We start from the raw sequence: 14,870 nt of genomic DNA, 5'->3' as shown, positions 1-14,870 counted from the left end.
TAATCAGGGACAGTGGGAACTAAACTCTAAAACATCTGGAGGGCAGTTGTTTGGGGAAAACCGCTACACAGCTTGCGAATTCACATCCAGAGCTTCATACATATAATAAGGGAAACCACCACACATTGGTACAAATAAAATTAACACATTTGTCAAAATAGTTTTTTTTTACCATTTCAAGCCTAGAGGTAGCCTAGGAGCTTTTTCTTCACTGGTACTTCTGAACATTCCCTGACCCTCAATCTTACATACACTGGACCTAGCAACAAATCCCATTGAATTTAGTGTTATTTACTTTTGTAAGCATGCCTAGGATTTATATAAATAGTAAACAACAACAACAACAACAACAATAATAATAATAATAATAATAATTTATACCCCACCCATCTGGCCGGGTTACCCCAGCCCTCTTATGTTATTATGTATCTTATAAAGACTTTAGGAAGATTTAATTCTAATCTCAATCTCATATGAAGAGGGTGAAATTAACACAAAACCACTGCTTACCTTTTCAATGGTAACGTTTCCGATAGTTGCGTTTCTTACTATGGCTTTATAATCGGTGGCATACTGTAAATGCAAAAGGATAAACTGAGTCTTACACTGGTAGACAGATATACCGGCTCACTGTTAAGACAGCTTGTAAATATCTCAGATCTCCTAAATGTAATTTTGGAAACTGCTACTTGCATTGATGAGGCTCTATTGATTATTAAGAGGTCAGTTTTGCTCTCTTAATATCTTTGTGTTGTGTTCTGATGTGCGTTTTGTAAGACCCTTTGTGAAAAATGTTTCTTAAAGAGCAGGTGAAACATCTTTTAAATTCAACAAATAAATAACATTGCTTTCGATATGTAGTCCCCTATATCCAGCTTTTCCTGTGATTCAATGGTAGGTTATGGCTGCCATATGCCCGGGATTTCCCGGACATTTCCGGGCTTTGATGGATTCCCTTAAAAATAGCTCCAAAAGCTCAATTAAATTTTGGGGAGATTTGGAAAGGGACGGGGCTGAACAACTTTTGTGTCCGGATTTTCATTTTTTGAAATATGGCAACCCTATTAGGTGCTCTATTTTCAGTTGGGATAAAACAAAACAAATTCCTTCCAGTAGCACCTTAAAGACCAACTAAGTTGGGATGTTTTCCTGCCCTGCCCTTGGCTGTACCTGGATATTATTTGTCTCCTTTGACAGAGACACACTGGTGGCGCATGTACAATGTCTGAGGTAGCAGTACATTCAGCTTGTGTCTGGGCTCACTGTCTTCTGCTTTTTGAAGTAGTTGTGGATATTTCTTTGTAAGGTTCTTTCTTTCTTTTTTACACTCAAGCAGTGTGTGTGTGTGTGTGTGTGTGTGTGTGTGTGTGTGTGTGTTATGAAATAAATAATATCCATAGATAAATAAAAACAGCTCTGCTTCTTTACTTTCATTCCATGGCAACCTTATAGAGAAAGCCCTTATACTTTTCTTTCAACCTTCAACCAATCAAAGCTTCTGTTTCCCAATACATTATTTTAAAGCTAAAGGGACCCCTGACCATTAGGTCCAGTTGCGGACGACTCTGGGTTGTGGCGCTCATCTCACTTTACTGGCCGAGGGAGCCGGTGTACAGCTTCCGGGTCATGTGGCCAGCATGACTAAGCCGCTTCTGGCGAACCAGAGCACGGAAACGCCACTTACCTTCCCGCTGGAGTGGTACCTGTTTATCTACTTGCACTTTGACGCGGTTTCCCAATAAAGATGCTAGTTATTTCTGGAGCACCTGGTTGGCACTTTTGATTTCTAATCTTGGCCACTGCCCACGTCTGCCCCTCAAAAAGCAGGGTCAGGTCCAATAGCACCCCCAACCTCCTCACCTAATCGCAAAAAGGCACCACGATTCTTTTGTTTACATTGCCAGGGCAGTATCATTAGATCAGAACAAGCAGCATTCATCTGAGCTGCGAGCTGCCTGCTGGCCAGGAAAAGTGCAGTGGCCTCAGAGGTCACTCTAAATCTCTTGTTGACTATCTGGGTGTGCATGTGTCCGTTTACGTTAAAAGAAATAAATAGATTTATGATTTTGGAGGCAGAGAAAGCACACACACCCCTTGCCTCCCCACCCCACATTTATCCATGAATGAAAGCCATGCTGTTTCATTAACTGACAGAAAGGACTGCAGTTTATCGAGCTAGTATTTGCTGGCAAAAATGTAAAAAAGTGATAGGCAGAATGTTAAATGCATGTATGCTAAACCAAGCAGAGAAGCATGAATTACACAGGAAGAGTTTGAAAAAACTCCCAGTACTTGCCAGCATGAAATGCCCAAAATAAAAAAGTGAGCCACATGCAAACTAGCACCTTTTTCTGCTAATGGAGCAAGGGTTCTGAAGCTACATAAAACCTGGTTACTCAAACTGCAGCCAAGTAACCCCTTTTGCATGTCTAAGGAATGTGGGAGAGCTATAAAAATACAAGGTATTGATTGGGAGTTTAGGACGAGGAATGACAAGGCTATGCATAGAACATAATTAAAGCTGGAGTAGTACTGCAGAAATTGGAGGCCAGGAAATTGAACTGTTGAAGCAGTGGGACAACAAGGAAAATAGTTGGCATCTGCATCAGTAGAATTATGAACTAATCAATCAGATTGTCAACCCAATATTTTGATATATGAACTGACAACAATAGGGGTTTTTTTTCAACCGTAGCTTCAAGGCAATGAGAACTTACTTGCACTTTACAATTCTAGTCTAGGCATTTTAAAGTTATGAACTGGCTTTTTAAAATGCAACTTCCATGTTATGAGTGGTGCTGTTTTATTTCTTTTAGGGTATTGTATTTTTGGTATGTTCTTCACTGAATATCACTCTGGAATCTACACAGATGGGCAGTTTTGAAAAGAACCTTCTTTTGCTATACCTGTCATGACAATGTTTATAATTCAAAGATTAGTGTTAAGTATTAAGAAGCTGATAATGTGAAGATTTGCCCTAAGGTCACTTGTTTCAGACAGTTCCAAAGCATAGAAGTTGCTGCACATGTTTGTTTTAGAGTCTCTGAATAATAAAGTTATTTCAAGCCATTACTCATTCCTCTAGTTTGTCTGTTGATCCAGAATAATTACATGACATCTGAAATGCAGAATGAGGAGCAAACTAAATCAGCTGAAAGCAGTTTTCTGGATGTACAGCTAGAAACAAATGATAAGAAATTGTGAGAGCCACACCCAGTGAAAGCAACAATATCTGTAAGTGCTGCTAAACTGGAGGAATTATTATAAACAGGAATGAATATGTTTCAACTATCACCAAGCCTGCAGTCGTGAGGGGATATTTCAGATAACTGGAAAAGGTTTAGGCAAAGGTTTGAATTCTACCTGGCAGCAATGGGAGAAGAGAAAACTGATAAGATCAAATAATCAACTTTTCTACATGTTGTGTAAGGTTGCCATATATCCTCTTTTTCCAGGACTCGTGCTCTTTTTCAAGATTAAAATTTCTGTCTGGGCAGATTTTTAAAATTTGGCAAAATGTCCAGGTTTTTTCGTTTACAGTAGCCCAAGAAAAAAATTCTAGTGCTTTAGATTCAGATCTAAGGCACCCAGCTGAGCTAGTCTGCAGCAGAGAATCACAACAGAGCAGCTTCTTAAACTAACTACGTACTGTATAAATCCCTTCTCTTGTGGCTGAACTAAAAGGATATTGGCTCAGCTATAAGATCTTGGGGAAGGAGTCTGGGAGGGCAAGAGTTAACCCCCTCCTGCCCTTAGGGAGAGCACATATGTACATGTTAAACAGTTTACTAAATTGTTCTGTGCACACTTATGTTCACGAAGATGAAAGATGCCCAAATACTTTCATGTGGCAAGTGAGGGAGCAATACAGTGGTACCTCGGGATATGAACGGGATCCGTTCCGGAGCCCCGTTCGCATCCTGAACGGAACATAAGATGTGATGGCGCATTTCGGTGTGCACGGGTCGTGTTTCGCCGCTTCCGCGCATGATGTCATTTTGAGCGTCTGCGCATGTGCAAGCGGCGAAACCTGGAAGTAATGTGCTCTGTTACTTCCAGGTTGCCGCGGAGCACAACTCAAACATGCTCAACCCGAAGCACATTCAACTCGAGGTCTGACTGTATGTATTCTTATTATTTTGTTGTTGAAAAGTTAAGAACATTGCTACTAGCGATATATAGCATAGCTTCTATAGCCTACATTTAGTAGGAGTATTTGAAATTAGAGTTGTCAAAGTGATCTGTAGTTAAAAGTAGAAGTCGGAGAATGTGTCCTCTTTTTTGCTCTTCAAAATATGGCAACCCTAGTGGAAGAGCAGATACTGAACATGTATGCTAACTTTGTGTTTGCTCAGGGTGAGAATATGAAACTAAAATAAATAACTGATAAATTTGAAGAATATAGTATGCCTAAAAAGAATGATGTTTCTGAAAGAAATATGCATGCAAAAAGCAAACTATTGATCAGTATGTTACAGAACTAAGGAGGCTGTGTAAGAACTGTAGTTTTGGTGACTTGAAAGACTTTCTGATAAGTGATGGAAATTGAATTATTTGTGGAATCAGAGGTAATATTCTCAGACAGCAGCTGCTGCATGAGGGAGATCTGTCAGGTATATGTGAGATAACATTCCAGTTCAAGAAAAGGGAGAAAAATAATTCTGAAATAGCCAGATTCTGCCAGCGCCACAGAAATACATCATGGTAATGTCAGAATGTCCATTGTAGTAATGCTAGTGGGTAGCTTCTCATCAAGAGGTTATGCACTAGATAAAAAGGAAGAATTCAGTGCTGAAATTCTTCCATTAGTCTGTCTTCATCACGGTGAAATTGCTAGATATCCAAATTCATTGTGCCCTCCACAACATTTGTGCAAACAGTCCTCTTTTAAATCTGAGTCTACATATTTCCGCAACCCCTCATTCATCTTGATAAGTGAACTATTATAGTTAGTTGAACCACACTATGGGCTAAATTCAGTGACTATTTAAACTGGTACATAAACAGTAACAAGTAAATGATCAGTTGCCTTGATTTTAATAATAATAATTATTATTATTATTTGTTTTCTTGATCATCCAGGGTAAAGAATTGTAGGTACTCTTATGTCTCAGTGAAAGTATATCAAAGACATGATCCCCTTAGGAATTGAGTTGGGTTTCTGTTTTCCGTTTCTTGGTCACATGCTTCAGAAATCTCAATCCAAAGAAAGAAAGGAAAAGGCATTTGAAACTTACCGATCGAAAGGCTGCTGCAACAAGATTTGCTGGAAACAAGTTTCTGGGTGGGCGGGAACCAAAAAAAAAGGGAAAAAGAGAAGAAAAACAAAGATTAGCATTTAATGACAGCTTATCAACTTAATTATTTCTTTTCACATTAGTACAACATTATGCCTATATAGTAGGATTAGGGCATTAATTCAGCATTAACAATGTTGTACAATGCCATATACTCACTTCTTGCCTCAATCTTATTAGGCCTCAGCAGACACACTTGCCGTTGCAGAATATAGGAATGAACTAGTTGAATCAATAATTATTTTCTCAAAACTGTCATGTGACATTTCCCTACCATATGGAACATCCAACTTTTTAAAGAGAGCCATCATCAAACTGGCATCCTGGGGTCCCACAGATGTCATTAGGTTAATCCCTTGGCCGATCCACTGAGTCCAGAATTTTCTTAATGCTTCTCCAAATAATGTCCTGCCTCAATCTGCTTGTCGCCGCCACACCCGCCCTGCAAGGAAGGAGACTCTGCTCCAACTCAGCATGGCAACAAGGCTCTACCTGTTGGCCAGCAAAGAAGCAGCCACATCAATGCAGGTTTCCACTTCCTTCCCTCTTCCTTTCCCCTTCTGTGTCTTATCTATTAGATCAGGCTTCCTCAACCTCAGCCCTCCAGATGTTTAGAGACTACAATTCCCATCATCCCTGACCACTGGTCCTGCTAGCTAGGGATCATGGGAGTTGTAGGCCAAAAACATATGGAGGGCTGAGGTTGAGGAAGCCTGGAGTAGATGGTCAGCCTGTCTTAGAAAAGGTTAGGCGTTTTGTGTCATTATTACTACAACTACTGCTACATTTAACTTTGCTGTGTAATTCCAAGATAGCATGTGAGATGAGATCTGGTAATCTAGAACCCACCAGCCCAATTCTGCATGTACAGATGTACACACATCTTCCACAACAGCCCATACAACTCAGGTCACACTTCACAAGGGAGAGCGGGTATATCCCAGAAGAGGCACACACGGAGCAAACAGCTTCAGTTGACAACAACAACAACAACAACAACAACAACAACATAATAGATCTGAGACTGGAGTCTATATACTGCACAGTGGTGGAAAGAAAAACAATAAGCTTGCAGGACTTATTATATGAAGATAAAGTGAACCAGTGAGATTGGTATGACAAAAGGAAGAGCCATTATCTAAACCACAGATAAGCTGCCTGGTCTCAAGTTCTTTACTCAACTCACACTGAGTGAGCTTTCCCACAGTCATGAGCAGCCATGCACACAACCCCTCAGAAAACTGCTTCTGCCAGCGTCTGAGTTTTCCTGTTGTTGCTTTTCTACCCCTACTCCACTAGAAACGAAGGGAAATAATTCAGAGGGTTTCAAGTATTGTTCTATTTCAAACTTTACAAAATGTATCAGACTGTATTTTTCAGATGTATTCCAAACAAGTTTCTTTAAACTAATCCCAAACTTCTTTGGCTGCATAAAACGTTGGCGCTTTGTGTACATTCACTGCTGCCATCCATCTTTGCAGCCTAACTAGACACACACAGGAAGCTAATTTGTGCTGCTCATAGTTGATTTAAAAGAAGAAAAGAAATGTATCAATTACTTTTCTATGCTCAAAGCAACATACTTTCATATGAACTCGCCTGGGTTTTCAGATCTTTGCGGGAGGCCCCTCTCATGGTCCCATCACCTCCCAAGCATGCTTGGTGGGGAAAATGAGAGGGCCTTCCTAGTGGCTTCTCCCAGACCTTTGAACTCCATCCCTGAAAAAGCTAGGCTGACTCCCTCCTGTTGTCTTTCTACCAGCAGGTGAAGACTGCTTTTCGGAACTGGCTGCTTCTAATGAAATGGCACTGTGCTGTTTTTATTGCAACTATTGGTATGGTTTTACTAGATTTTATATATGTATATAGTTTTAAATTCTATCAGTGTTTAATCCCTTTTCAATGATTTCTTTTTGTATGTTTTTAACAGTTCTTATTTTTATCTGTAAGCTGCCTTGAATCCCATCGGGGGAAAGGCAGGGTAAAAATCATGGGTAGGCAAACTAAGGCCTGGGGGCCGGATCTGGCCCAATCGCCTTCTAAATCCGGCCTCAGGATAGTCCGGGAATGTTAAGTAAAAAAAAAAAAAGGAAACACCTTCTAATTTGATGGACAACACGGGCTGGGGCGTAGGGTGCTAAATGACAGATTGGAGACACTGCTAAAAGTCCATTTGAACTGATTTTACCTGACTGCACAGGCAAAAATGCAACCTTCTATATCAGAGTTTTCCAACCTTTCCATGTTGGTGACACACTTTTTAGGCATGTGTCATTTAGCAACACAGTAATTCAGTTTCACTAGCAAACCGGAGGTTAAACTAACCCCTTTCCAGCCCCAGGAGGATCACGGGGAGCATTCGTGCGACACGTCTGCACACTGCAGCCGACACACTAACATGTCACGAGACACAGTCTGAAAAGCTTTGCTCCACATGTTTATTCAGACATAGGCGCTACTGCATTCAGTAGGGTTTTTACTCCCTAGCAAGTGCAAAATCAATGTTTGATATGGTTATCTCACTATAAATCAATGTGCCCCAGTTAACAGTTAAGCAGCAAAAGCTGTTGGGCTGTTGGGCAGGAACTAGGTAACATAGGAGATGCATGAGTGCTGCTGAAAACAATGGCCCGTCACCAACTCTTCTCTCTCACAATAGCATATAATAAACAAAAATGTGTGAAGAAATGGCAGTTTTTCTGCCCCCACAGGCAGCAGCCAATGAAGCAGAGCAGGTAGATTCTGAGTGCGATGACAACACATTCTGAAACAAGTTTTCACAGAAACAGTTAATCTGAGGCTAAGCAAACAAAGAAAAAGGAAAATAGCCCCCAAAGCATTCAACTAATGCCTCAGTTTTATCACAGAACAAATTGCGAGCACAAGTAACCACATGTTATTTGGAGAAATGGGTAGAGTTCAGAATTTTACACATACAAAATGCTGTTCTCAAGTGTGATAAAATAGGGATAGGTGGCTAATATACCTTGACACTTCAAAGAGACAGAGAGAAATGGGTTGCTGAGGCAGGCTATCAAGCATAGGGAATGTTAAATTAAGAAATATGAAGCAAGAGGTAGCCTTTCAGGCAACCTGACCATAAACACTCTAGGGCTTTATAGGTTAAATCTGGCAGTTAAAATCAGGCCCAGAAACTGACCGGTAGCTAATGCAGCTGTTAAAGTTCAGGCTTAGTATGGTCACACCACCCAGTCAGTAATCTTGCTGCTCCAGGTTGAGCCAACTTTGGCTTCGGATCCATTTTCAAAGGAAGCCCAAAGTACAATACATTACAAAAGTCTACACACACTTCCACCTGACCTGTTCGTTGATCATTCTCATCTGAATTTATTTGCAGGGACAGAAGAAAACATTGGCTATTTAATAGACATTTGTTCTGATTTATTGGAGGGGAGAGTTAAATAAATGGAAGTGTTATCTCCCGCTTCCCCCAACTTTCCTTATCTCAAAAAGTCTGATATTTTGAGGAAGCGGGTTTGTTGCCTAAGACCTCCCAACCAACTCTAATTGTGCAACCTGAATTTCCTGGTATATAACTGGATCCCCAAATCGGTGCTGGATTACCAAATAAGCAGAGTAGGCACTGGCCTGTGGGCCCCACGCTGTTTAGTACCCCTGTGACAGCGGATCACAACGATATTCATTTTATCTTGAAAGAAAATTACAATCAAGCTTTCTTAGTTCAATGTTATCCCACTAGAGAGTGCACATGAAGGGGGCCCTGAGATTTCAACTGCCATGGGGCCTCCAGGGGGTTTAATCCAGCATTGTCCCAAATAAAATAGCAATAGTCTGTTAGCAACCTAAGTGGGAGGTTAGGTTAGGTTAACTGTGACTACACTATCTTAAGCCAGATATGGTCGCAGCTGGCGCCCAACTGAAGCTGATAAAATATGCTTTGAGGGCTTAAGGACAATGCGGGATCCCCAGACTGCCGACCTGATCTTTTAGGGGGAGAGTGCAACCACTTCCCCAAATTCCGTGGCGATCCTCAAAAGGTCCCTTTCACAAAAGGTAACCTGCGGAGGTGGCCTCAGCCCTGCGGTGGCGAACGAAAGGTCAGACAGCTGACGGGTTGGCTGTATTGGCCTGGCCAGGTTGGGGGGCGGCACATGTGTGATGTCATGAGCATACAGTGCCCCCCCCCCAATGCTGAGGGCAACTTGACGCACCTGCCGTATGTTGTTTAATATCTGAGAGAAGTCAACCAGAGATTTGAGTCAAGGTGTCACCAATACATGAACAAACCCCAGCTGTGTCTCTTTTCCATCAGATGCAAGCAAGACTGTGAATGGTCAGAATCAGGGCTTGGATATTCAATATGCATTGAATGGAGATGAATAAATTTCTCTTTTGTCTGAATACATTTTATTAGATTTCATAAAAAGAGATACAAAAGTTATTAACATTAATCTAGATAAAATAAAAATATAGATCCAGAGGAATAGAAAGAAAAAGAAGGGGAGGGGAGAGAGAAGAAGAGAAAAAGAGAGAAAGTTGAATAAACTTCTGAGTAGACATGCTTTTAGGATTGTGCTGTGAGACCTTCATTCATTCCATTACCACACAACCTGTTCCATCCACGGCTGTGTACACATTACCAGCTTAAAACACAGCTATGTCATTCTATTTCTCAGGTCACATCAAGCTGGTTTGGGAGGGAGGGATGCATCAAAATATAATTTTTCACAATAAATGACAGGATACCTGAAGGATATGCAAGACCTTGATGGTGTCATGCAAATGCATTTCTGCATTGCTACCCAGACTTCTATGAAATTCCCCCACCCTGCCCTGATTGCAAAAGGTCCCACAACACCAGAGAAAGCTCCTTTTGATGACACTGAGAAAACTATGGGGGAGGATAATAGTTTATTTGCTTCTGTCACTTCCATGAGTAGGCCTGATAATAGGCTGTCACTTGGGTTCAACCCAATTCATCATGCATTTTGCTCAACTTTCTTTTCAGCCATCATTGACTAGCATCATAGCCCTCAGCTCAGGTACAAACCAAGCCTTTGATCTGCTCAGTGGAAGAGGATGCATAGGGTCTCTCCAATCCAGAGAGGAACTGGGGCTTCAAAAGCAGTATCTGCCACTCTATCTGGAAAAACTCTCCAAAGACTTTAGTGGACCATGTTAATAGATCTTCCACTCTTCCAGAGGGAACAGGTGCCAAAAGCTTAAACCTCCACAAGATACAATCCGACCACAACAAAGGAGATAAATTAGGAGACACATAATGAGAATCACAAGTCAGAAGCATTAAAATAATACAGATAATAATACAGATAAAAAGCACACAATGTTTCCAAAACCAGATGTTGGCCATTCAGATATAAACAATAACTTGACCAAGCCCTATCCTAGCCCCTGGTTATTATAGCTCTCTCTCTCTTCCAACCCAGGATATGCTTCATTGCACAAAAAAATCTGTTAGTGTTCAACTTAAACTATAATGTGTCACAAGACATTGTTATTTTTGCTTCAACAGAGAAATGCTGCCTCCGCTCTGGTATTAGCCTTAAAATGAATGCTTCTTTAGCAATACCTTCTGTAAACCAACATGATTTTTTGCCAAAGTTTATTGGACTATGAAACGCTTGAAAGCACAAAAAGCTTAATCAGGCACCCCCAAACTCGGTCCTCCAGCTGTTTTGGGACTCCCACCATCCCTGACCACTAGTCCTGTTAGCTAGGGATGATGGGAGTTGCAGTCCCAAAACAGCTGGAGGGCCAAGTTTGGGGGTGCCTGGCTTAATCCTGCTCAGTCCTGCCCATTTTGGCCTTTAGATTGTACTGACCATGCACTCGTGTGCAATAAAAAGCTGAAGTACAAGCACCTATGCACTGGCCACCTTTCTAGAACCAAATCTCTCAAATCCTTATTTAATTCTCTTAATCTCAATAACTGGCACTCATAGCAGCACACTAGTTCCCTAGCTCCAAGTACCTTTTACGAAGACCAAGATTTCTAACTATTAACAAACTGCCCAGAGAGGAAGGCTTGATGACAGAAGCCTGGGGTGCGTGTGTCACTTATTATTTTTAACCGGCAGGAATGTCCAGGGTTCCAATCTCGAAATGTCAGTCACGTCTGGAGTTCCACGGAGTCTGGCACAAAGCACACTAGGTTAGCAAAGGGCTTTTTTTTTAAAAAAAAAAAAACCCGCATAGATGCTACTTTCCCAAAATGGGAGACTATGAGCAGTGGCGTAGCGTGGTGGGTGCAGGGGGGGGGGCCTGGCTGCACCGGGCGCAACATCTGGGGGTTAGGGTTAGGGGGTGCAAATCCACGGGTTAGGGGGCGCAAATCCACGGGTTAGGGGGCGCAAATTACTTGCCTTGCCCCGGGTGCTGGCAACCCACGCTAGGCCACTGACTACGAGCCAGGAAGACAACACAGGTGGCCTTCCTGAGTTTGCTCCTGTGCCTCCAGCTCAACTCCTTACCTTGCCAGGTCCAAGAAAGAGTCCACCGTGTCCTTGCCGGTGTGCGCGGTGTCATCCAAGCCCAGGGAGTTTTTGTTGAGGTTGCCGGCGCCCACGCCGGGCTTGATGATGGAGGCCAGGGCGACGGCGAGGGCTGCGGCCAGCAGGGTGGTGCCCAAGAAGTAGGCGACGGCGATGCCGCCCAGCTTGCCCAGCGAGCGGGTGTCGAGGCTGGCGGCGCCCGAGACCAGGCTGCAGACCACCAGCGGCAGGATGATCATCTTGAGCATGCGGAGCAGCATCTCCCCCGGGAAGGCCAGGTAGGCGACGGGCGCCGGGCCGAGGGGCAGGCGCCGCACCAGGGCGCCCATGGCCACGCCGAGCAGCACCCCGGACACGGTCAGGATCACCATGCAGTTCCTCCTCAGGAAGCGCCCCCAGCCGCGCAGCTGGAAGAGCTTCAGGCGGGGCCGACGCGCCGCTTCCTCCCCGGCCTCCAAGCCCGACACCACCGTCGCCTCCAGGTAGCCATTCCGGCTCTCCTCGGGCTTCTCCATGCTGAAGCGTCGGCGGGCTGCGGGAGCTTTGCCGAAGCGCTGCTCGTCCTTCCCGGTTGGAGCGGCAGCCCAGCGTCGCGCGCGCGCGCCCTCGCAGCGCCTTTTACGCGCCGGCTGAAGCAGCGGGGAGGCGCAGCCAGGGGGGCAGCGGCGCCCGGCTCGGCTCCTCGCCTCTGCCCCCCGCCAGCCCGGCTGATGCAAGGCGAGGGCGGTCTGGGCTCAGCTGCTCCCGCCGCCCCTTCCCACGCGGAAGGCTCCTCCCCTCCCGCGCGCCCCCTCCCCTCTGCTTTGGTCCAGCTCATGGCGCGGCAAGTGGAGGGGTCGAACCCCGGACTCCGAAAAAGAAGCAAGAAACCGGGGGGGGGGCGGAGAGAGAGAGTTGCCGAGAGGGTGGAGGCAACTCGGCTGGCCGGGGGCAGAGAAAGCCCGAGCGGCGACTGCGCTTGGAACCCGCTGCCAGTCAGGCGGGGCGGAAAGGCAAGCGTTCTGTCCCCCTCGGCTCCTCCTTTGCCCGGACGGGATCCCGCCGGGGAGGCGGAGGGCTGAAGGCCCTTGCAGTTTTATTTTGGGCGCCTCCCATCTCCTCCCGCTTCTCCCCATAAATGGGGACGGAGGCGACAGAAGGTAGAGAGGCGCGCGTCACCTTCTAGCCGAGGCGCGGGGAAGCGGAATGAAGCGGCTGGCGGAGAATGGCGGGGGGGGGGGAGAATTTAATAGAATTTAAAATAACTTTCCTTTTAAATACAGCTCGTTCTTTTCATTGCTCCGTTACTCATGCAGTTCCGGGAGGCTGACTTCCTTAATTTTGCCTTTCCCGTTTTCAGCCAAATCTTCTAAATTTTTAAAGTCCCGTTTCCTTAATTTTCCGTTCTTACTCACGGGTGTTGTTGCCAATCAGTAGTTTCAGAAACGAATCGGCGCTCTCCGTCAATGGCGACGCGGCTTCACTCCGCAAGCTGGGTAGCGATCCTCAGCACCGCGCTCGCCCCGATGCCGCTCCGGAGCCTTTAAAAAGGCTCTTTCACGATACGGGGGGGGGGGCGCAAAGGTGCCCACCGAATCTCCTTGTTCACAGGCTTCAGCGCCTGTGATTTTAGGGGTCCCCCGCTTGCCGTAGCGGGTAAGACCCGAACTCGCGGAGCAGTCCTGCCTCGGAGCTCGAGGCAAAGACCGCCATTAAACGCTGGCGCCGACCGCACGCTTTTAAAATAAGAAATTCCCTGAATAAATATTATTTTTTTTAAAAAAAGAAATTTCCATATATAATAATAATAATAATAATAATAATAATAATAATAATAAGGAGGAGGAGGAGGAGGAGGAGAAAATCTGGTCGCCTGACGGTCCTCTATTTGCAGGGTGGCTTGAAAAAGCAGGAGAAAGGTCAAAGGATGGTCCTGTGGTCCAAGGCGAACTGTGCCAATATCGTGGTCCGCAATGGTGCGGCGCTTTGCGGGCCCTCGGCCTTCGACCACTTCATTCGGCTGCCTGGGGCCAATCGCCGCTCTTCCCGTGGAATCCCATCCAATCCCAGAAGGGATTCCCTGACAGTAGTGCGGGCCACCTTCGTGCGCCAGCTGCGGCGAGCGGCGGAGCGCGCTCCCAGGTTGGCACCTCTTGGATGGCCGCCATGGCCGCCCCGGGGGCGCTGACCCCGAACTGGGCGTCACGGAGGAGCAGCAGCCGCCACTGTCAGGCGGGAGAAGCCCCGAGGAGGTTTGGGAGGAGCTTCTGGAAGCAGCCCCCCCCTCTTCCCCGCCCGCAGCCCCCAAAGCAGACAAGCAATGGGAACTGGACCCACCTGGAGGGAGAGAGCCAGCAGGCGAGCCGAGATGGCTGTGCCTTAGGTGGCCACGCACGACAGTGGCAAGAAGCGGCTATGGTTGTTTTTATTATTGGTTGTTAGCTGCCCTGAGCCCGGTTTTGGCTGGTGAGGGCAGGGTATAAATGAAAAAATTATTATTATTATTGCCTCCGGAAGCAAAAAGTTCCTCTTAGCATTTTCATTTGGGTGAAGGAGCTGTGATTCCTGCAGTGGCGTAGCGTGGGTTGTCAGCACCCGGGGCAAGGCAAGTAATTTGCGCCCCCTAACCCGTGGATTTGTGCCCCCTAACCCTACCTCTAACCCCCAGATGTTGCGCCCGGTGCGGCCGGCCCCCCCTGCACCCCCATGCTACGCCACTGGATTCCTGCATTGCAGGGAGTTGGGCTAGACGACCCTTGGGATCCCATCCAACTCTACAGTTATATGATTCTATGATGGGGAACGCGGGTGGCGCTGTGGGTTAAACCACTGAGCCCAGGACTTGCCGATCAGAAGGTCGGCGGTTTGAATCCCCAAGATGGGGTGAGCTCCCGTTGCTCGGTCCCTGCTCCTGCCAACCTAGCAGATCGAAAGCATGTCAAAGTGCAAGTAGATAAATAGATACCGCTCTGGCAGGAAGGTAAACGGCGTTTCCGTGCACTGCTCTGGTTCGCCAGAAGCAGCTTAGTCATGCTGGCCACATGACCCGGAAGCTGTATGCCGGCTCCCTCGGCCAGCAAACCGAGATGAGCACCGCAAC

The 14,870-nt window shown here is 45.7% G+C and overlaps 1 protein-coding gene across 3 annotated transcripts in view; it reads right to left on the bottom strand.

Moving 5' to 3' along the window:
- SLC1A4 (solute carrier family 1 member 4) overlaps nt 1–12,306 on the bottom strand; it is a gene marked incomplete at its 5' end in the record, with an annotated part of 278,141 nt that extends 265,835 nt beyond the window's left edge. For all 3 annotated transcript variants that reach the window (XR_014154877.1, XR_014154878.1, XM_081855582.1), the window contains 3 exons: nt 511–573; nt 5,238–5,280; nt 11,771–12,306. Coding sequence is in view for 1 of the 3 variants with exons in the window: in XM_081855582.1 (XP_081711708.1) it covers nt 511–573; nt 5,238–5,280; nt 11,771–12,306 (642 nt within the window). The remainder of the gene's footprint in view (nt 1–510; nt 574–5,237; nt 5,281–11,770) is intronic.
- Nucleotides 12,307–14,870: the final 2,564 nt, after the last annotated feature.

The sequence above is a fragment of the Podarcis erhardii genome, assembly GCF_964252035.2.
Source record: "Podarcis erhardii genome assembly, chromosome: 3".
Taxonomy (NCBI): domain Eukaryota; kingdom Metazoa; phylum Chordata; class Lepidosauria; order Squamata; family Lacertidae; genus Podarcis; species Podarcis erhardii.
This window is presented reverse-complemented; position numbering and strand designations above follow the sequence as displayed.